General features: G+C 32.2%; 1 protein-coding gene across 1 annotated transcript; it reads left to right on the forward strand.

Annotated features, from left to right (window-relative positions):
- Positions 1-562: 562 nt before the first annotated feature.
- Positions 563-22,344, forward strand: LOC149478373 (uncharacterized). The gene is made up of 2 exons (XM_089709162.1): positions 563-2,578; positions 22,199-22,344. Exons 1-2 carry the CDS (start codon positions 1,120-1,122, stop codon positions 22,342-22,344), a joined length of 1,605 nt encoding a protein of 534 aa, XP_089565288.1. The 5' UTR covers positions 563-1,119.
- The last annotated feature ends 1,790 nt before the right edge of the window (positions 22,345-24,134 follow it).

A 24,134-nucleotide genomic window follows, 5' to 3' on the forward strand; every position in this document is an offset into this window, starting at 1 on the left:
TCAGAGATTTCGTAAAACTGTACACAACAAACTGAGTAACTTTCGCATTTTAAAACTAGTAGGGATAGCAAAAAATGTAATTCTACATTGCAATAGCGGGCATTCCCATTCGGCTACATAGCAGTGTCTAATCGATATAAGACCTAAAGATTACTTTTTTAATAGTCTCAATTATTAGCTGTGATTTTATATTACTAGAAAAAAATAAAATCACAATTTACTTTACTTTGTTTTTAATCTGTCATTAACCTATCCTATTATTATTGTTAATGGCTCATATACAGACATACGTGTAGGATGTTATTATATTCACTAAAATAATACATAGTTTGGGTATTTTGAAACTATATAAATTTATCTTGATTTTAGACAAAACAAATACTTATTGTATGAGCATCTAAAGACCTCCCACCTGTGTCTTTAGTTTTAGATAAAAGCAGAAGGCATATACTTATGAGAAATTTGCCAGTGGAAAAAGTACTCTATAGTTGTAAGTAATTAGTAATATATCGCAATATTTTTTTTTATTTTTTTCAACTCATTTATAAATACTGACTGGACTTGACAGGTGTCAACAGCGGAGTTAACATCAGCTGTTAGATTTTAAATTTTAAAATTACATTAAAATTAATTAATTAGTGCTAAAATAGTAAATATTAGTAATTATTAACTATTTTATTGATATAAAAGTGAAAATAATTGTGAAACACACCTTCTATGTGATCTACGCAACGTTTTGTATAACGCGGAGGTCAACGTGTCAACGGTTATCCGAATTCAAACATCTTCTCCAATAAACCAGGGGAGTACTAGTTTTAAAATTTCATATTTAATTATATACGACACCTACATTCATTTGTAATACTAACACCGCTCATATTTAATGAGCTACGTCACAATAAATACATTGGCATAAAAGTTACCGTCTCACTTTGCTTGACAAGTTGGAAGCAATTTAGAAGACAAAAACTTATCGCCCCAGACAATATTATTCTTTACTCTTTACTACATCATACCGTTAATCACTTAATATCAACATTCAGTTCTATCATAATAGTATTCAGGAATAATTATCTCATACATTTCCTTTCATCTGTTTCAGTAACTTAAAAGTACAACATGCTGACCCGCAAGGCAGTAGCTAAGGACATGGAGAATAAATTAAAAGCTACACTCCATGATTTAAAAGCTTCACAATCTTTATGTGAAAAACTCATACAAGAGCGGGATGAAAGTGAATTAGAGATTCAAGGAATTATAAAAAAGAACTCTCTTCTTAAGGCCGAGCTGGCTGAACTACACATGAAATACATTTATAGTGAAGACAAGTGCAAAGTCCTACAAGACGTTGTGGACAGCTTCCAGCAGTGCTCTAGTGACCATGAGAAAGCTCTTAGCCGTATCGCTGAGTTGGAATGTAGCTTAATGGAAGCGCAAGAGGACAATCCCAAGCGGCAATGCAACACACCAAGTAGTCTTCATGATGAATTAATTGAATGTGGACAGTTAAGTGGCTCTATAAACTTTAAAAAATTCAATTTCTCTTCGCATAAGAAGTTAAAAAAATATCTTAGAATAAGTAAATTCATCAAGCGTACGCAATCTATTGTTAGAAAGAGTTCTTTAAAAAAGATAGTTCAACTAAAGAAAGACAACATAAACCTTGTTCAGGAGTTAGATAAATATCATAGGGATCTAGAATACTATAAAATCTTATATGATGTAGAAACAACTGAACTTAAGGAGAAGATAGACTCCTTAAGTCAAATGTTAACTGATGTGAACCAGAAATACTCTTCTGCCCAAATGCAAATTAATGAGCATATACAAGAGGCAGATTATCTTATTAAGTTGAGCAATGAGAATATGGATCGTTTTGAGTCGCTGACCAATAAATATGTATGTCAGTGTTCAAACAATGACAATGAGCAACCGTCGCCCCATAAGCCTGACTACACAGACATACATAGTGTTAAACCCACTACCACAATTCCAACCAGTAATACTAAATACCTTTCAAAGCAGGAAATAATTGTGTTGTCAGATAATATTGGTCAGGGATTTGGCGCTATGCTCAACAACTTAGGGCTTAAAGTTACTAATGTTTGTACGCCTAACAGTTCATTTAAATATATAATCAAATCACTGGATCATTTCAGCTTTAATAAGAATAATATTGTAATTATATTATATGGGGACAGTTTAAATATAAATAATAAGGATATTGATGTAGGATTAAAAAAAATGTTAGATATTAGTAGTAAGACTAAATGTAAATTTATGTTGTGTACCTTGCCATACCTACCTGGTTTGACACAAGAACAAAATAGATTAATTTATAATATGAATTTAAAATTGTATAACCTAACAAATCATCATCGTGATGCATTTATTTACTTTGACATTAACTCATGTATTAAATCTTTTACTTTGACAAAGAATACAGTGTATCTGCCATATAGATATAAGCGTGAACTTGCTATGTTAATAGCATATAATATTAACCAGTCTGGTACATGTTCGGTATCAGACCATCTACTACAATTCGATCTTCGATCTACTATAATTTTATGTAGTAGTAATTTTATACATCAACCTAGATTAAGTGTAGACAGACAATCTAGCCCTAAGCTAGATTTAAACTAGTATATAAGACAACAGCTAAGCAGTGTTTTTCCATTGTGCATCAAAATATTCAAGGCTTGGCTAGCAAATTGTTAGAAATAGAATTGTTTCTGAATGATAACAATATTAAAATATTTTGTGTAACAGAACATTGGCTTAAACAATGTCAGTCGTTAGTAAATATTGAAAATTACAAATTAAAAAGTATATACTTTAGGACACAGGCTATTCACGGAGGTTCTGTTATTTTTGTACATGATAGTGTAAAATGTAAAGAACGAACTGACATTGTTAGTCTTTCTGTAGAACGGACCATTGAACTGTCCTGTGTGGAGCTGGAGCGTTATATTATTGTTTGCGTTTATAGACCCCCTTCCAGTGACTATAATATGTTTGAGACAGTCATGGAAGAAATATTAAAGCGTCTAAGCAGGAGTAAAAAAAAAGTTATAGTATGTGGTGATTTTAATATTGATTTACTTTTACAAACACAAACGGCTACACGAATTGTTAATTTGTTTCAGTCATTTAATCTATATAAACTTTTTAACGAACCCACACGAATTACACCTACTTCTGCAACTTGTATTGATAATATATACTGTGACTGCATCTGTTTAGAGAAAAATATTCTCAATACATTGACTTCGGATCACTGTGGCCAGAAAGTAGTTTTTGAATGGGATTGCATACCTACATTTAAAAGGATTAATGTTAGGCCTATAACTAAAAAAGGCATTAATAAATTTAGGAATAATATTAATAAAAACCTGCCCGTACTAAATGATCAATCCTATCCTAATAGTCCTTGTGAAATGTTTAAAAATCTTTTTAATTTAGTACATAAAGAATTTGAAAAAATATTTAAAGTTAAATCTTTAAATATTACCAAGGATTTACCATTTAGTAAATGGGCGACAGCTAGTATACATAGGTGCAGGAACATTCTTTATGAATTATATGGTATGAAGCAATATAATAAAGACCCATCTTTTCTTAGTTATGTTAGAAATTACTCAAAAATTTTTAAAAAAGTTTGTTTCACTGCAAAGCGTTTGTATATCAAAGAAAAAATACGCGACTCTGATAATAAAGTTAAAACAGTTTGGTCAATTATTAATGGTGAAATGGGTAAAAGCAAATCAAGTAATACCATAAAACTTGTAAATAATGACAGGGTTATTGACAAAAGTGCTGATGTTGCGCTTGCTTTTGAAGAATTCTTCAGTAGTGTCCCTGCTACTATTACTAATAGTTTAAATTCGTCTTCAGCACTTGCAGAGACCTTTTTGAGGGACCATGTTGCGGAGTGCAGTACATTATTTGAATTACGACACGTAACTGCTAATGATATTGTTACTGCCTTTAAGACGCTTAATCTTAAAAATACTTGTGATCTTTGGGGAATGTCCGTAAATTTAGTTAATAATATAATAGAAAATATTGCGAAAAATTTAGCTTCCATATTTAATAAGTGTTGTGACTATGGTACATTTCCTAATTTACTAAAGCTTAGTAAAGTTATACCTTTATTTAAGAAGGGCGATCAAGAAGACTGTAACAATTATAGACCTATCTCTATTTTACCAACATTAAGTAAGGTATTCGAGAAGTTAATATTAAACCAATTGAGTAGTCATTTTGCAAATAATAATTTACTGCACACCAAACAGTTTGGTTTCACAAAGGGGCGCTCAACCACAGATGCTGGAGTTGCACTTCTAACACATATATATAAGGCATGGGAAAACTCAAAAAATGCTCTAGGGATATTTTGTGACCTCTCCAAGGCATTTGACTGCGTTGAACATTGTACTTTGTTACGTAAACTTAATCACTATGGAATTAAAGGAAAAGCCCAGAACCTCATAGCGTCATACCTGCATGATAGGATACAGACTGTAGTTGTTAATGGAGAACGTTCTAGCGGTGCGTCAATTAACATTGGTGTTCCACAGGGGTCAATTTTAGGTCCCTTCTTGTTCTTGGTATATATCAATGATCTTCCCTATTATTTGCAGGATAGGTGTGAAATAGTTCTGTTTGCAGATGATACCTCATTAATTTTTAATGTGGATAGGCATGACCCAAATGTTGACGAAGTGAACAGTGCTCTTTTACACATATCTGAATGGTTTACTGCCAATAATTTATTATTAAATGCCAAAAAAACCACTTGTGTTGAATTTTTACTTCCTAATGTAAAAAAGTTGAACAGAGATATTACCTTGAACGGGGAGGTATTGCATCCTACTGAGTCTACTGTATTTCTAGGGTTAACATTGGACGAGAAACTACAGTGGGGAGCCCATGTCAACACCGCTGCAGGTAAGCTCAGTTCTGCTGCATATGCAGTCCGAAAAATAAGGCATCTCACCGATGAAGATACGGCCAGATTGGTTTATTTCAGCTACTTTCATAGCATTATGTCCTATGGAATTCTACTGTGGGGCAGGGCTGCAGATATAGAAACTATATTTATCTTACAGAAAAGAGCCATTCGCTCTATATATAATTTACGTGCTCGGGACTCACTAAGAGATCATTTTAAGAATACTGGTATCCTTACTGTACCATCACAGTATATATTTAATAATATTTTGCATGTACACAAAAGCTCTGACTTACACACAAGAGTAGGAGATAGACACGATTATGGCACAAGGAACAAGAATAGAATTGAAATGCCATTTTTCCGATTAGCTAAAGTTAAAAATTCATTTATGGGTCAAGGTATACGCTTATACAATAGAATTCCTCATAATATTAAAGAGTTTAGTAGTACTAAATTTAAAACTTACATAAAAAATGTACTAGTTCAGAGAGCGTACTACAGTATTCAGGAATATATGGACGATAAAGACCCATGGAGGGTTGTCACGTAAAAACCACAGGACAGTTCTTTGGCATATTATGTAGTTAGGTAGATATAAGTTACATATTATGTAAATTTATTGACATTATTTAAAAGAGCAACTATGGAGTTTCTTGCCGATTCTTCTCCATAGATACTGCTTTCCGAATCGGTGGTAAATGTTAAAATACTATGTAATGACGATTCGAAAGTGCTACTAAATAGTAGTCTAATTGAATAAATGAATGTTTGAGTTTTGAGTTTTGAGAATAACCACTATTCATTCAAAATTATTTATTCCTCCTAATTAAAAACAAAATAAGTATCCTAATAACTTAATTATTCCCATGTAAAACAGCATAAACAGTCACAATTATTTATTACCTAATTAAAATCAATCCTCTAAATAAGTGTCCTAATATCTTAATTATGGCTAACAAAGCAGCATAAACATTCCATCACTATGCTAATTTTACTCCGTATCAATAAATAGACGATGCTCATTAGTAAACGTTTAATTTTGCTCGTACATCACCCACTCATTAACTTAAATAAGGGTGCGTTTCCACCAATAATGTGCGAGGATGTGTTTGTAAATAACCAATAGTATCGCTTCCGCTAAACGCTTCAAACTTCTAACTAATTGAAACGATATGATTGGTTATTTACGAACACACTCCTCACTAAACATCCTCACACATTATTATATTTTTTTTACTCGTCATCAACGATCGGTTAATAAGGTCCATTATTCTTAGAATTATTAAGTACGCAAATGTCAAATCACCGTCTTTGTTATGATAATTTTTGTAACTTTGTGAACGGTTGTATTATTGTGAATAATTAGTTTATATTACATAGTGGGAAGATATTATCGTCTAAGATACAGGCTCGGCCTAGTTTAGACGATAATGTCCATAGTTTTAAGTATTGTGTTTATATAAATTGAGTGGAATACACAATGTAATTGAAGGTATGGATAAATAAAGATTTTTATTATTTTTTTATTTTTTTTTATTATTATTTGTGGAAAAACATCCTAAGGTTGCGATTCTAGAAGATATTATTATGTGCGAGGATGTGTAGCGAGGAATGTGTTTGTAAAGAACCAATAGTATCGTTTCATTTATCTCGCTTCATCAGCACTGCTCTGGTGCTTTTTGCGCATACCAAACAAGAGAGAGATGTGTGTGAGGAATTTGTGCAAGGAATGTGTGCGAGGAATGTTTGCTTGTTAGTTCTATAATATTGAGCAATAGAAGAAATTTCACAGCTTCGCCATACATCCTTGCACCACTTTTTCCTCCACAAATTTTCACAGCACAGCTCTTTCTTATTTTCTTTATTATTTTCAGCCCCGCACGACACATTTCTCTTGCATATCTCTGGTGGAAAAGCACCCTTATGTACTTTTCAGTTTGTGGAATTGTGAGCGAAGCCTTTCGGAATTCCCTTATTGCTGTATGAGTCAGCGCTAAGAGGCAAATGGAATAGTTACTGGAATGTATGTAAATTCGTGTAATGAGGGGATTTTAGGGTTCTTTTTGGGATATATAATGAGATTTATTTTAATTGTTTTAAGTCATATATTAATACTAGTTGGCAACTCTTAATTCAGAAACCAGCTTTGAATCGGTGGTCGTGTAAAAAATGATATGACAATGACATTCAGAAAAGCTTGTAAAAATTGTCATGTAAAGGTTGTCATGAAAAAAAAAAGAAATAGATCAGCCTATTTTACTTGGTGAAACTGAAATGAAGTTAGCTTTCTGATGGTGAAATCATGGTAGGTACAATAACTCATGTTCTTTTTAAGTTTAAACATAACAAACAACAAAATGAAACAAAATAAGAAAGAAAAACAATTCCAATCTTTCCTGTTTATTACAATAACATTCCGCTTCATAATTCAAGTTTTATTCCATCAAGGTTAAACAAAATAAACATTCATTTGTTTTGTAATTGTTTACAATTTTTACATTTAATCGGCCCTCTTCATAATGGGCAGCGTTGGGCGAGTAGAGGCAATCACGATAGTGTAGAGCCTTAATGTCTATGATTGGCCGTTATTGTAGATGTTTATTCATAATCACCGTAACGACGGCAAACATCGAGGATCATATTTTGTTCTTCCAACGCTGCCTATAGTGAAGAGGACCCATTAGATGTAAATTTTTAAAACAATTACCAAATAAATAAATCTATAACATGACATATTCAGTGTCTATACAAACATGTTAAACTAGCTGTTACCTACAGCTTCGTCTGCGTGGAAAAGATAAATGTTCATGGTGCAAACTTTCATCCCCTACTTTATCCTCTTGAGGTTAGAATTGATCAAAATCACTACATGTCTGTGATCAAAATCCTTTCTTAACGGATACCTACCTGCATGCCAAGTTTAAGCCCGATACGTCCAGTGGTTTGGTCGATAGATCACTATGTCAGTCAGTCAGTCAACTTTCAGTTATATACTCGTATATTTCGATTGTATCTACCTTAGAAACAAGGTAACATACATACAAATGTGATTTAAATTCGCCCAATAATTCAACACATTGCATCTAGTTTAACTACATCCTTATAAGCAATCATCGAACCGTTTGATTGGATCTTAAACCTAACCCAATCGAGTCTAGATAGCAACTTAGTACTGCTAATAAACATGTAGATCCTGTAATAAATTCGTTCGGAAACGTATTTATTGCTAAAGTTCCTTTGTTGCATGTTTTACTGTTTCTCGTTTATCTTCCACCGATATTACTGTTTATGAACGATTTTAATGGTGTTAGTTTTACTGTGAAAAGTATAGACACATTGTTATTGTGTTTTGTTCGGGGTAGTTTTATTGTGCGAAGAAATTGTAAAAGTCGTTAAAAGTTGTTTTTATTTAAACCAAAATCACATATATTTATTATGTAATAATAATAGAATGTTTATGTTTGGGATTGCTTTTTATTTTTTAGAATATATAAATATGTATCATCAATTTAACGAAAATTGAAACATTTCATTTCATAATTTTTTCCGTAACCGAAATTCTAAATGTATCAAACTTTGCAAGACAAAAAGTTTTATTTGATTAGGAATTAATGGAATTTTTTCGAAACAAAAAAGGAACATCCTACCAATTTGATTCGTTAAAAAATGTACGGAAGTGAGTACAATTTTGTGCCGAAAGCTTTTAGAAATAGAAACGAATTTCCCACAGCATAATATTTTTACGAACCTTAAACTAAACTTTAATTAACAATAAACTCGCTTTGCTTTCATAAAGAAGGATTTAAACTTTTGTGTTAAATATTTTTCGGTTGTATTAAACACTGCTTCGCTTTATTAACTGAGAGAGATTATATTTGAGGAATGCAAAGCATCTTAATGTTTTAATCAATTTATAAACATTTTCATTTTCTTGGTAAGAATAATATTTTATAGATTCTTAATTGTAATGTACTTAATTTATTATTGCAGCTATGGAGTTTCTTGCCAGTTCTTCTCCATAGATACAGCTTTAATTGTTTAAAGCATATTGTTATGACGATTCAAAAGTGCTTCTAATAGAGTTCGAATTTAATATATTTATTCAATTAGACCTCTTTTAGAGTTTGAAGACTATAGCGAATTTATAATGATAAATTATTTAATTTGACTTGCGAATTCTTTCCGAGTTGTAGAGCTTTTAACTGTTCATAGTAGAGTCGCGTGTTATTGTTCTTTGAGATATTGTATGCTTTAATGTGGTATTTGTAATCAAAATATTTAGTTAATCCACAGATTAATTTGTGTTATACTTGTAAATATTTTTAACTTAGTATGGTACGTTTATTTTATCAAATAAATATTGTAAATACATTATAATATGAAACTATAAGACGGATATTGAACTTAGTTAAACGTGTATTTCTTAACCCATGTGAATACTACTTGAAAATATTCATTTTCTTTATAAGCAGCAGTTCGTTTGTAAAACTAAAACGTTTATAACTTTTCTTACACACCAAGACAACTTCATTTTCACTTACCAATACTGTATAAAATATTTGAGTTCACGGCACATTTCCTGAACATAAGCTAGATATGAGATTGCTATTTTCTATCCCTTTACACTATCCCGTGTTGCCCATTTTGTCCATTTTTTTGGGGTCAACGTCTTAACAGAATTAATATAAAATATAGGCGTATTTTCATCACCATTTTCTCGTATCAGAGGGACAGATTGATGAATATTTTATGCGTGTTACGTTATTTATCGGAATGAATATCATCAATATATTACATGGTTACTTGGTCGTAACTTGTAGGAGTCAAAAACATTTTGTGTATTTTTTTGAACTACATTTATTTAGAGGGGTTTTGTCAATCTATTGATAATGTCATGTCAATAAACATTTTGCTTAGAATATGAACTGTGACGTCGAAAACACATACTTAGCAGTGGAGATTTTTATTTTGAGTATACCCTGAGTTGAGTACAATGGTTAACGCGTAGAATGAAGAGGTCCAAAATTCGATTTTCAGTAGAGACTAACGCGAAATGTCTGTTTCAGCAGAACATATTATATTGCTGCTGACTTGCTGATAAAGAATAGTTAAACAAATGTTGAAATTGTTTACTTTATTATGTAGATACTAAAGCTTAAGTTTAAGCTAAAGTGTTCATAACAATACATTTAAATTAACAATTTATTCGCCATTTACAAATTTTCTGGATATGCTGTATTAGCTTATCTGCCTATGTATGAAAATTTGCATCAAACTTGTGAAATAAGCCATGAGATACTTTTAATAAACGGTAAAACCGGCTTAAAGTATTTAAAAAAAGAATTTAAAATAACGAGCTTATCAGATTGCATTTATAAAATACCTGGGATAAATGCAGTCAATAAAGGCTTGCATGTGAACGTGTAGTAAGAGTTAATACTCGTAGTACATCACTATGAAGTTATAACGTTATACTAGTTACATCACTATGTTAACCCTCCGTGTGCTGATATAAACTATAAAATTTTACTATTAATTTTTACAAATTATGTTATTAAATTATATTTTATTTTATTGTGTAAATTATCTCCATTCTAATCGTTATATTTTCACAGTGACTGATTTTCGTCGTTAGTTAGATCTATTCAGAAAAACATACATTTATTTAATTATGTGGTCATGCTGCCCGAACCGCTAATTATAAACAACGATTTCAACGAAACAATGTTTATTCTAAACTACTGTATTATAATCTAAACAAATATGTTACAATAATACTCTAATATTGGCCAAACAATAAATGCATTAGCTGTTCAAAACCAGGCATTTAACATAATTAAGCTCAAAATTTAAGCTTCTGTTCATTGCAAATTTTGTACAAATACATATTATATTTTTTCTTGTAGAAATTAGAGCTTTCGTAGAGTTTTTTGTAGATTATTTCTATTTAAATAAATAAATTCAATACAAAAAGTCAAATAAAATGTAATATTTGATTGCAAATAAGATAGTTCGTATTTTATCTAGGAAAGACACTGTAAAACAGAATAATATTTATCTAATGTCATATTAATATCTGAATAATCAAAGAGAAGAATGTCTAATTGTCTAGTATTGTTATCCAAATAATCCGAACTCTGGAAGGTCTATTTATATCCGCATTAATATACAAAATATATACAAATATACAAATATACAAATAATATACAAATTCAAGGCTTCGCTATTAGAAACATTATTGAATGAAAATAGCGAATCGGTCTTTTAGACCACAATCGCTTACGCAGGTTAAACTATCGCGATAGTGTTGTATCGACAAACTTAACCTTTCATGCATTTTAGCGCTTATTCTTAAAAAATAGAGTCGAAATTTGCATGGCACCTGTTTGTGTTATTTTGTATTGTATGTTAGAAATGGCATTCCACAGTGGTTGCGTGTTTTGCTTGTAGCAGTGGATTTACGAGCAAAAGCCCTGTTTTGAGCTCTGCATTTCATTATTAACCCCGGTTTATATATCAAAGTTGCGGTTTAACACATCTAAACTGTTAACGTTTAATCTTAGATTTAAAATCTTGGGAAATTGGATTTTTAAGCAAGGAAAATTTGATTGTCTGTTACTTTTTCCTTGAAAGGAAATATCGACTTTAATTCACGGAATAACGTCTTATCATTTACAAGTGAACGAATAAATTATCTACTTGACTTTGATCTGACTAGTGACTAACTGACACAAGAATAAAGCGCGTCACACACAAAATTTCGAACACTGACACAAAATTTCGCGTCATTTGTAACAGGATGGCGGTTCTACAGGGGTCTTAGTACGCAATGACAAAAAGAAAAATGATGGTCCGAACGCTTGTTCTGGAATGAATTACAGTAAAAGTACAGATTACTAATAAAAAATTCACTAGGTAAGTAGTCCCTTTCGTAAATTACTTTATATTAACTTCACTTTAAATGAAAACGCATAGTTTAATAATAATTGGAGTTGTAAATGCACATATTTTTATTAGTTTATTTACATCTTAATTCGTAGATTCGATAAAGCAAACACAGAGGAACTTCATAGCATAATTTAAGTAAACATCATTTAAATTCAAAGACAACATTAAATTAGTACCTTAAACAATTTGCTTACTAATGAATGAATTACGATGCAATCGTAAATTCATTGTCGATTGAAATTCGCGCAATTTGACAAATGTATGTTGAATTCACGAATCATGTTGAATTTACTTTAGCATTAGTTAACTTTGGCATGAAGTATTTTTATCTTATAAAGGTAGTGTTAATAAATTATTAGTATGGGTACAATTTTCAAATATATCATGATTAATATAGTAAAAGAAAGGCACGCTAAATCTCATGAAATTATTGTATTGTCACCGATCGTTGATAAAAGTACAATGTTTAAGTCAATCTGTCCGTTTAAAATGGGTCAAACTAATGATTTTTTGGATTTGGTTACATAAAAATATATCAATTACATATAAACGTAGTAGTGAAACTAACAAAAGCGTTTTAAAAAAATGAAAAAAAAAAGACGTGTGGCACTCGGGGACTACCGTGGTAAAGATATTGCATGCTATGCCTTCAAGCCACACCTCCGCGCCCGTCGGAGTGGGGAGCGTGAGGTTTTTTTCGTTACGGAATTTCTGGATTCGGTCCCCGCGCTCAAGTCCCGCGATAGAAGCTATGCAATAGCTTAAAAAAAGGTTTTGCAAACACACTTCATACAGGCATATTTTTCATACTTTCCTCTTACACTTTAATAATAAAACAGCTAAACTAATATTAATCAGCGGTTTATCTAACACTCTGTTTTTACATACAAAATTAACATTAAAAATTCACAAAAGGAATAAAAAGCCTAATATTCGAGCATTAGTCGCCAAGTATGGCTCTCAAATGTATATCTAGTTAAATTGCCTTTACTTGGCTCAGCGCCTGAATATACGAATATATGAGATCTTAACTCCTTAGATAAAATGCCTTGATGTTAAATGGGTGTTTGGAAGTGTTGAAATATTATTATAATGGACATCTTTCGATTAATTACAGTTTTGGTAAATCTTCTTCTTATATATAAAAATGAATCGCAAAAATGTGTTGGTAAGCGCATAACTCGATAACGGCTGAACCGATTTCGATAATTCTTTTTTTATTATATTCCTTGAAGTACGAGGATGGTTCTTATGTAGAGAAAACGTAAACATGTACCACGGGCGAAGCCGGGGCGGACCGCTAGTATTTTATAATATTGTGTGCAAATAAATAGGAATGAATTGGTCAAAAGTGCAGTGTTCGAATACACTATAAAAAGTGCAGGTGTGCCGAGCACACGTGTCAGAAGTGAAACTTCTTTGGCAAGATATAAAAGCTACCAAAATCGTGACGCAACCTTGAAATTTTCCTCTCAACCCGGCTAAAGACGTTTCACTTCAAAAATCTTACGCTAATACACATTTCCTCAGTGCTCATTGCTCATTGAAAATGAATATGTTTAATACATAACGGTTTCTTTCACTAAGATAATTCTGTATAATGAAATATCATAAAAGTTACTTCTCATTAATTTCAAAGTTTCTAGAAAGATCACCAAACAAGAAATGTATTTAAATACAGCAAATACAACTTTAGACTTACAATATCCCTTTTTAAGTTAATATATAATATATTCTTTACAAATCAAATAAATTTTCATCTTAAACTTTAATAACATATCTCAAGCGTTATTCTTCTCTAATTACAAGAGGCCCTACTAAAGGGTCAAGGAGGAAATCCGACAATATAGACGGCCATTTGTAAACGTCGTCCCATTTACATTTTGCGTCAGCTTGCCCTTAACTAGGCGAGGTGTGATGCTTTGCTTGCAATGAATAGGTACTCTAAGAATGTCTAAGTGGAAAATATGTAAAACTGTAAAAGGTGTTTCATTAAATTTTGGTGATATTTTTTCTGTATACTGTATTTTTGAAGAAGCTGGTTTTCAGTAGTTTTTATTTTTCATATCATTTTCGTCTCTTAGTAAGCACTTCACGGTAGTTATGAATCTGGCAATATCTTAAGCATAGAATAAAAAGTATTATTCCTATATTTTAGTTCTAGAGGATGTTTGTCAGTTGTCTATTGCCGCTGGTTTTATTATAGTGGAGCCATTTTAATAGGCAACATTTGACAGTTCAACAAAATTCAACAACGTAACCTAGTAACGACGACATAGAATAACATGATATTTCGAGAAAGTATATTACTGGGACAGGGATTCGCCTGATGAATTTTAAAATTGACATGTGTTTCAAGTTCGATCATGACAAATGTTTCAAGTCCGTTTCGATTAATTCACTTTAATCGGTTTTGAAGCAGGTTACCTCTCTTCGATAATAAAATTGATAGAAGTCAAATGGTGCCTATTAAATTGGCTCGGCTATAGGACGAGTGTAAAAATAAGTATAATATTATCTTCTATAGTGTGTTTCGTAATCTATTTTAATGTATTGGAATTATTAAATTTTTGGTTATTTTACTTTGATATCAATATTCTTCGTGGATAGCATAATTAAATAAAATTTTCAAAGTTTATCATAATTCCTACATATCTTATTATATTTAAAATTAAAATGCCAGGGTAATAAAACTCTACATTATCCGATATTAATGTTTTTTCCATTTTAATTCGACATTATTATGATACATCGTTACATTTGTGACAAATGACATAGGAAAGGTTAAATTCATCAATCAAGTCGGGCTTTGTGTTGCAATACTTGTATAATTTATTTATTTTTGCCGAAACTACTATATTTATGAAATTTATATAGTTTTTATATAATAGCTTTTGAAATTTAGACATAAGTATATAAATTAACATAAAGGTAGATTAAAATGCTAAAAGCCTTATAAATTTAAGAGGATTATTTTATTATTGAAATTTGGAATGAATTAAATAATTAATATATTATATAATAATTAATTTGAATTTTGTATTTTACTTAAAAGCACCTTTTGGTAAACATCAAAAAGCCTATCTAAGCTTTCTTTGATTTCAATCATCTTTATTATTTTTTCAACAGAACTCTACATTGTTGAACATAAAAAGCCTACAAGATAATAACCATAAAATCAACGTACAAACAGCAATTCTAATCTTCTTCAATATACCGAGAGATTAACCTTCATGTCCCCGGGATGACCTTTTTCACATATGTTAAAGGAGTAATATATCAAGTATCATGAAAGGGAAATTGTCTCAAATTGAATGTACTATACCTTTATGTGTATGCATGTTAACAGGGTGATGTGATACCATGTTTTACTATATACGAGTAATACTAGATTTTTGCCCGCGACTTCGCCCGCGTTTTCAAATGAAAATCCGCATAGTTCCCGTTCCTGTGGGATTTACGGGATAAAAAGTTAGTAGCCTGCTATTCTGGGTCTTCAGCTACCTACATACCAAATTACACTGAAATGGTTCAGTAGTTTTTACGTGAAAGAATAACAAACATCCATCCGTCCATCCTCACAAACTTTCGCATTTATTATATTAGTAGGATTATTGTATTTCCATACAACTTTCACTTAAAATAATGAACAAAAATTCTCATTTAACGCCGTCAAAATCACAGACTTCATAAGAAATAAAAAACAATTATTTTAAACAAGACCAGTACATGGATCTTCTCAGAAGGGGCATGACAGGCGAAAAATTAAATTTCAACTCACAAAACAAAGTAATTGTAGTCGGAATTGAAAATATTATTTCGTTGTTATGGCGAAAATATCATGGAATATATTATGGAGAACGAATTTTTAATAAAACCACTTGTTTATTTTTATTACTTTGTTTTGGAAGTTTATGCATCTTTAAAGAGGCATAAAATTCCAAGACAATTATTTAGCCCGAAGATTAGGTACTGATATTATAATGCGAAAGTGTATGTCATTCTTTCACATAGGAATAGAGCCATTTTATGGTGTGATTTTTGAGTTAGGAGGCTAGAGAATAACATAGGCTACTTTTTACTACCCTAAAACACCTCATTCCCATACGAATCTTGGAATACGCGGGCGAAGCCACGAGTGGAGAACTAGTATTATATATGTTAGTATACAATTGTTGCATTAAATTATCATTTCACCAATGAATGAATGTTACGATATTTATTGAGTTTTTAAGCTTATGCAGCAAACAATCGAAAAAGAGAAAAAACGAGTGCTAAAAATCTACATTTTATTTAATCCATACTAATATTATAAATGCGAAAGTAACTCTGTATGTCTGTCTGTTACTCAATCACGCCTAAACTACTGAACCAATTTGCATGAAATTTGGGGAGATATTTTGATACCCGAGAAAGGACATAGGCTACCTTTTATTGCGAAATATGTACCACGGGCGAAGCCGGGGCGGACCTCTAGTTTTAAATAAATATTACGTAGAATTCTCGATCAAATTTGACCTTTATCTAAATATAGTTAACTCGAATAGAAATAGCGATGGCAATATTGAGCCCAAAATATCTGAAAAGATAAAATATTTTTTGCCAGCTGTTTTAACGGAAAAATATTTATTACATTTTTGGTCTGTGTTAAATAGATATAGAGAATCAAATATATGCTTCATAGTTTTGAAAATCGTTATTTAGCTTTTATTAATTTATATTGAGTAATACTTTATTTATTAAAGGTTGTTATTAAAGTAATCTCAATTTTAGACCACTTAGTAAAATATTGAATAAACGAAATAAAAATATTTTTGAAATCGGTTCAGTAAGTGCTAGATTTTTCGCGTTCAATACACTAAAATTTTTCATCCATCATTATAGATTTTCTATGTAACTAGAAATTACAGTTTTAAAAAACCTAAAAAGTGTCAGTTCTAAAAACAGAAAGCGATTGCATTTGCAATTGCATGAACGGTAAATAGAAATTTGGGATTCGATCCGGAGACAGCGGACATGGCCGCTCATATCGGAACGGACGTCAATCTAACCACATTGATTGGGTGATATATAGCGAAAGCGTAATGTTTTTAAATGATAGATTAATATTTGTTATGTGTTATTTAGTAAATTGTACGTAGATTAGGGTATTAGTAAAAGCAGCCTGACAAACAGACATGTAGACACAGAATAACCGATCAACTATAGTTGTGTAGAGATGATAAAAAGCTTGCTGAAAAGCTCAAAATAAACTCCTATAACCTTTTTAATAAATTCTATATAATGCCAAGTTAATACCCAATGCTACTAACACTTAACATATTATTATGTTGTCCAACTTAATTTCTTTCCAAGAGTTGAGCAGTGCTGATGTAGTCATTAAACAGACAAATTATACCTACAATCAATTCAATTTGCTCGTAACATTTTACAAGTAAACGTACGAAATAGGAACTAAATGGTTTTTACTCCTCCCAAACTAACTATTAAAACCATATCTCTACACACTGAAAAACATCCCAATTAAAACCCAAAGCAATTCAAAAGCAAAATGATAAGGCAATCATTTTTAATTTGCGGCACTTCAAACATACGTCATATCGACGAATGTTTTTCCATTGCGATACTAATAAGCGTCAATCGTTGATTTATCCGACGTTCTCTGACGAATGGTTTTGCAGTAAATAAAATTGCAATTTTGAAAGTCAATATTTCATTCCATGTTTGTATGCGTTGTTAATGAATGGATTTAAATTGCTTTGATTTTTGGTTTTGTAAGGTGCAGTTGCTTCGTACGCATTCATTTTGATTCAGACTAGGTAATTAGCTGTTGCTTGGTTTTCGTACTTGGTCAGTATTTAGAATTTGAAATTAAGGCGCACTTTTTTAATTTTTTCTTTCATATTTTTCTAAAACCTTCTAAATTTTATACTAAATTCTTCCTCTTAAATCACTCTATCTATTAAAAAACTGCATCAATGAGTGATTCTCGACGAAGGTTTTAGTATGTAATTTATTAGGTTTTAGACAAAGCGGGGGAAGCCGCGGGCGGAACTCTAGTATTGAATAAAAAAAATATACTATGTAGTATGTAGTAAATCTATAATCTACGTCTTATTGCAACAATTGCTACTTACAGATCGTGCGGGTTTGCTCAGCGTACTAGCAAATAGATTTAAGCGCTCAAAGCGAATTAGAGCTTTTTCAAACAAAATAAATCGTTTTTTATAGAATAGCTTTAGAAGCGATTTTGCTTTGATGACGGGATTTATGGATAAAATTCCTTCTAGATTATATTGTTATGTGTGATTAGTTACAATGTTTTTGCGTGTGTGTGTTTAATAGATGGTTACATGTTTCATCGATAGGAAAAATATTAGGTTATGAACAATTTTTGTTACGCGCAAGATAGTAATCTTTATTAAATTTAAGCATTTGGAGCTTTACCAAAAAATACATTATTACTAAAATGAAAAATGTAAATTGAAGTTAGTCCGTTCTATCTTTATAAGAGTCTCTTTTCCGACTACACTTCAAAGCTATATTTTTTATTCTCACACGTTATATTTAATTAGTTTTTATAAAATACACAAATGAAATTGCACTTATATAATATCTAACTAATCTTCTTATAGATAAAATTGAATCGCAAAATGTGTTGGTAAGCGCATAACTCGGGAACGGCTGAACCGATTTCGATAATTCTTTTTTTATTATATTCCTTGAAGTACGAGGATGGTTTTTATGTAGAGAAAACGTAAATATGTACCACGGGCGAAGCCGGGGCGGACCGCTAGTCCTCAATAAAAATAAACATTATCCACCATCAAAAAATTCATATTGTACTGACAAAGCCAATCCCTGAAAGAAGCATTATATTCTCAAGTTCACCCCTATATCGATTCAGCAAGTGACCAATTCATGTGTCCATTTTGCCAATAATCTTCAATGGGTGTCTGGAGAGCTATCAGACATTGGACATTGCCTGAGCCCAGATAATAGGATCATAATTTAGTCTTTAACTCAGCTTTGCCTGAATTTATGATATATCGGGATTTAGGGTGTTCATTTTCATTTGTCGTTGCTGTTTATTCGTTATTTTTCATATGTAGCTTCCAGTAGCATCCTATCTCTCTTCGTGGACAGATGGGAAAGCAATGTCTTGAGACATTGGAATAAAATCCATGTCTCAAGCACATTATGATTTAAAATAGATTTAAAATAGTATTGTTGATAATTAATTGTGTAATTTTATTACTCACATAGTTTTTAAGGTAACAAGATACTAACAATTATATGGATAGTGCAACTATCTGAAATAAATCAAATAAATAAATAAAATCTTCTTATATATATATATATAAAATTCTCGTGTCACAATGTTAGTCTGCATACTCCTCCGAAACGGGTGGACCGATTCTCATGAAATTTTCTGTGCATATCGGGTAAGTCTGAGAATCGGCCAACATCTATTTTTCATATGTACCACGGGCGAAGCCGGGGCGGACCGCTAGTTATTATATAAAGATTAAAGTTTTGAAATTATCTTTAATGTCTGCTTGGAATAGTTGCATTAACTTCGTGTAATATTTTATTACAATATAATATAATCTATACTAATATTATAAAGCTGAAGAGTTTGTTTGTTTGTTTGTTTGTTTGAACGCGCTAATCTCGGGAACTACTGGTCCGATTTGAAAAATTCTTTCGGTGTTAGATAGCTCATTTATCGAGGAAGGCTATAGGCTATATACCATCACGCTACGGCCAACAGGAGAGGAGCCACGGGGGTGGAACCGCGCGGAGCGGCTAGTATAATATAATGGGTTATATTTTAATATAACCCATTATATATTACCCAAAAACGCATAACCAAATCGCTTTACATATACTTATTACATATCAAAACTGTGACCAAACCTTACCTATATACAATACAGCTAAAGCTCAGCATATATTCTCGAGAGCTGCGAACAGCCAGTTGATTACTTCCTGTTGACATCCTTTAATCCTGTCAGGCCTGGGGTTCATTTGCTATGGCATTGACAGCCTTGCTTTTTGTAACCGGCCCTTTATTAATTGGGGTGTTGTTTATATTGTAATCATTTATACATAATACTAGCGGTCCGCCCCGGCTCCGCCCGTGGTACCTACATGTTTAAACTATCCTATCTCTCAAGTTGGATCGAACTGCACATGGTGTGCGAATTTTATTATAATCGTTTAAGTGGTTTAGGAGTCCATTGAGGACAAACATTGTGACACGAGATTTATATATATATTATTAATAAGATAAGATAAGATTAGTAGTTAATAAGATATTTTGCTGTTATAATGCTCACTACATAGTCTTTCCAACGTCTCTTTGTCTGTCACTGTTTGTATGCTTATATCTTGAAAACTACGCAACGGATTTTGATGCGGGTTCTTTTGTAGATAGAGTGATTCAAGAGGAAGGTCTTAGTATAGAATTAAATTAGGTTTTAGACAAAGAGGGCGAAGCTGCGATCGGAAAGCTTGTATTATATAATCTGCATTACTTGTCTATTTCTTTAGATCATAATATTTCTTTACCAGGAAATAATTAGGTAGCTACAATAATGAATACGATGTTAATAAGATTAATGATTTAATCCAGATAAACAACTATTAATTATAATATTATACAAACCCAATAGTTATTGTTTATTTCACATGGGATATTGTACCCATAAACTATAAATCAATTACGCTGTGTGACATGGGTTCTGTGAATAAATTCAGATAATATATTCATTTATAAAATAATTAATGGAATAGCCTTATGACATCTTTTTGTATATCTTCTTTATATATAATAATGAATCGCAAAATGTGTTGGTAAGCGCATAACTCGAGAACGGCTGAACCGATTTCGATAATTCTTTTTTTATTATATTCCTTGAAGTACGAGGATGGTTTTTATGTAGAGAAAACGTAAATATGTACCACGGGCGAAGCCGGGGCGGACCGCTAGTAATGTTATAAATTAGTGGATCAAATAAAATTTAATCTATTTATTTTGCATTTGTTAATCCTACTAATATTATAAATGCGAAAGTTTGTGAGGATGTCAGTGTGTGTGTGTGTTTGTTACTCTTTCACGCAAATACTACTAAACTGATTACAATAAAATTTGGCACACATATATAGGGTAACTTGGATTAACACATAGGATAGGTTTTATCCCGGAAATCCCAGGGAGCGGGAACTATGCGGGTTTTTCTTTGTAAACGTGGGCGGAACCGCGGACGGAAAACTAGTTCATTATAAAATAATTAAGCGTTTTATGACATATTTTTGTATATTATGTTATAAATTGGTGGGACAAATAAAATTTTATCTATTTATTTTGCATTTAATAAAATACATCTCTTCTGGGTCTTCAGCTACCTACATACTTACCAACATTCATTGTATTCGGTTCAGTAGTACCTATTTTAAACATCCATCTATCCATCCATCCTTACAAACTTTCGCATTTATAATATTAGTAGAATATTTTGTTTTACAACACGTGTAACGAAAGTTGATTCCTATTTTAATATTTCTACGAACCTTAAAAGTTAGATAGTACGACCAAGCCTTCTGAGAAATTATTTTGATGTGATGAATAATGTGTTGGTTCTATTTATAGCTTTAGTTAACAAAATATACGAATATAATGAATAAAATTAACTTTTTTTAAAATCACAGAACATTTATAGACTACCTATTAGAAAACTTGCAAAAAAACGGTTCTCAATTCGACTTTTTTTTGGGTTTTTAACCTCAGAACTTTCGACTGGATGTACCGATTTTTATGATTCTCTTTATGTGAGACCCATTTCAATTTGTTCTATTTATGACATTTTTGTTTTTTTATGAATAATAGATATAGCTAAAGAATTCAATTCCTTTTAAATATCCCTACGGAATAAACTCCAATATCAAACGATTTAATAGTAAAATGTAATATGACGTTTAACAGGCACTGGGCAAAGTATTCTGCCTCCAGGCTTAAGGGAAGTGGTACACAGTCTACAAACAAATTTCAACGCTTGGCAATGCTAGTTTGTAGCCCCAAGCTATTAAGATGCAGATGTTTGATATTGAGATGATTCTTCCTTTATTACTTTACTTTAAAGGTTATTAAAATGAAAACGAGAATAAAAAATATGATTTTAATTATAACGATTACATTTTGTGCTGTTAGTTACAAGGTTACAAGAAAAGAGAATGACGCGAGGTTCCATGATTAAGCACATTCGTTTTTCATTAACGTGAAGTCAGGCCAGAGTCCCACCGGTGTTGCCGCCACACCGCTGAACGACGTAGGTACGCTGCTAACTTCAGAGTTGTTGAACATACCGCCCGCCTTGGAAGAACTCAGGAAAGGCTTCCAACATGAAGCACTCGTCAGTGAAGCTGGATCATGAGGGTTATAACGGGCAAATCTTTGCAAACGATCGGCGTATGATGCCGTGCGCTGTCCGTATTTCAGCCACTCGGGAAATCCCATCAGTTCCCGGGAAGACGTGCATCACTCGACCCAGTTTCCATTTCAAAGGAGGAACATTATCCTCCTTGATCAGAACTAAGCTATTCTCTTTGAGGTCCTCATTGTTGGTTTTCCATTTAATTCGCTGTTGGAGCTCTGAAATGTATTCTTTCGACCAACGCTGCCAAAAATGTTGTCGAAGTTGCTCCACATGGTCATAGCGTCCCAATCGCGTAGGCTTAATCATCGTCAGGTTTTCGCATATAGGTGCAGTTAGTGGTCGACCGATCAGGAAATGGGCTGGAGAAAGTGGGAGAAAGTCATGAGGATCTGAGGACAGAGGAGACAGAGGGCGAGAGTTCAGGACGGCTTCAATTTGCGTTAATACCGTTTCAAACTCTTCACGTGTTAACCTAGCATTGCCCAGCACCCGCCGCAAATGATGCTTACAGGACTTGACTCCTGCTTCCCACAACCCGCCAAAATGAGGACTGTACGGTGGTATAAATGTTAAACGAATTTGATTATGACTAAGAAAATCAGAAATATCACTACCATTATTAAAAATTACTGATAATTCCTTTTCAGCACCAACGAAATTTTTTCCATTGTCTGAAAAGATTTGATAAGGCTTTCCACGCCGTGCTATGAACCGATTTAATGCTAAAATATAATCATGTGTACTCAAGCTACCTACCAGTTCTAAATGTATAGCCCGTGTACTAAAACAAACGAATAAACAAATGTATGATTTTATTAATTTTGCACCCCTGCCCTTTCGGTCCAAAATGAGCAGGGGCCCGGCATAATCAACTCCACAATTCATAAAAGGAAAATTTTGTTCTAATCTTTCCGAAGGTAAGTTGCCCATGAGAGGGGTCAATGTCCTGCCTTTCATGCGTTTGCATACTATACAATTATGAACAACTTGTTTAGCTAAATCGCGAGCCCCCAAAATCCACCACCTTTCACGCATGGAATATACTAGAAGCTGAGGACCAGCATGAAGCAATCGTTTATGTTCATATTCACATAATAATCTTGAAAAGCGATGTTTCCCACTAAGCAATACGGGATGTTTTTTATCATAATCAAATTCATTCGCGTTAGATAACCTACCACCGACACGAATAATATTTGATTCATCTAGAAAAATATTTAAACCGGCTATTTTGTTATATATCAATTTATTTTTAATATTTTTACTATTATTTAATGATAACTTATTTTTTAATCTATAATATTGTTCACTAAATGATTCTTGTTGAGCAAACCGTGTTAATGTATCAAGTGATCGCTGTAACTCATCTACAGATAAGGAACCGGTTTGTCGCACACGAATGCCATTGACCTTGCCATTGACAATAGGTACTCGGACATTATCAATGAATCGCAATAAATATGCACAAATCCTTTGCAAACGAATAAATGACGAATAACGTTCAAAATCAAATATTGAAAATAATTGATTACAATGTAAATAAACAGTGCTATGTTTAATTTCAGGCAACTCACTATATGGCGAAATAAAGATGTTACTATTGTCTGGCCACTTACTACTTATATCGCGTAAGAAGGCAGGGCCACACCACCAATTATGATTACTATCATACTTCAGCGTGTCTAACGTCGTGCCGCGAGTTATAATATCCGCAGGGTTTTCGGTTCCCTTAACATGTCGCCAAATCGTATCACATGTTAATTCATTTATTTGTGCAACGCGATTTT

This window comes from Colias philodice, chromosome 22 (assembly GCF_061535455.1).
Source record: "Colias philodice isolate Cphi_HAF_F1 chromosome 22, ilColPhil1 Martin Lab GWU primary, whole genome shotgun sequence".
Lineage (NCBI taxonomy): Eukaryota > Metazoa > Arthropoda > Insecta > Lepidoptera > Pieridae > Colias > Colias philodice.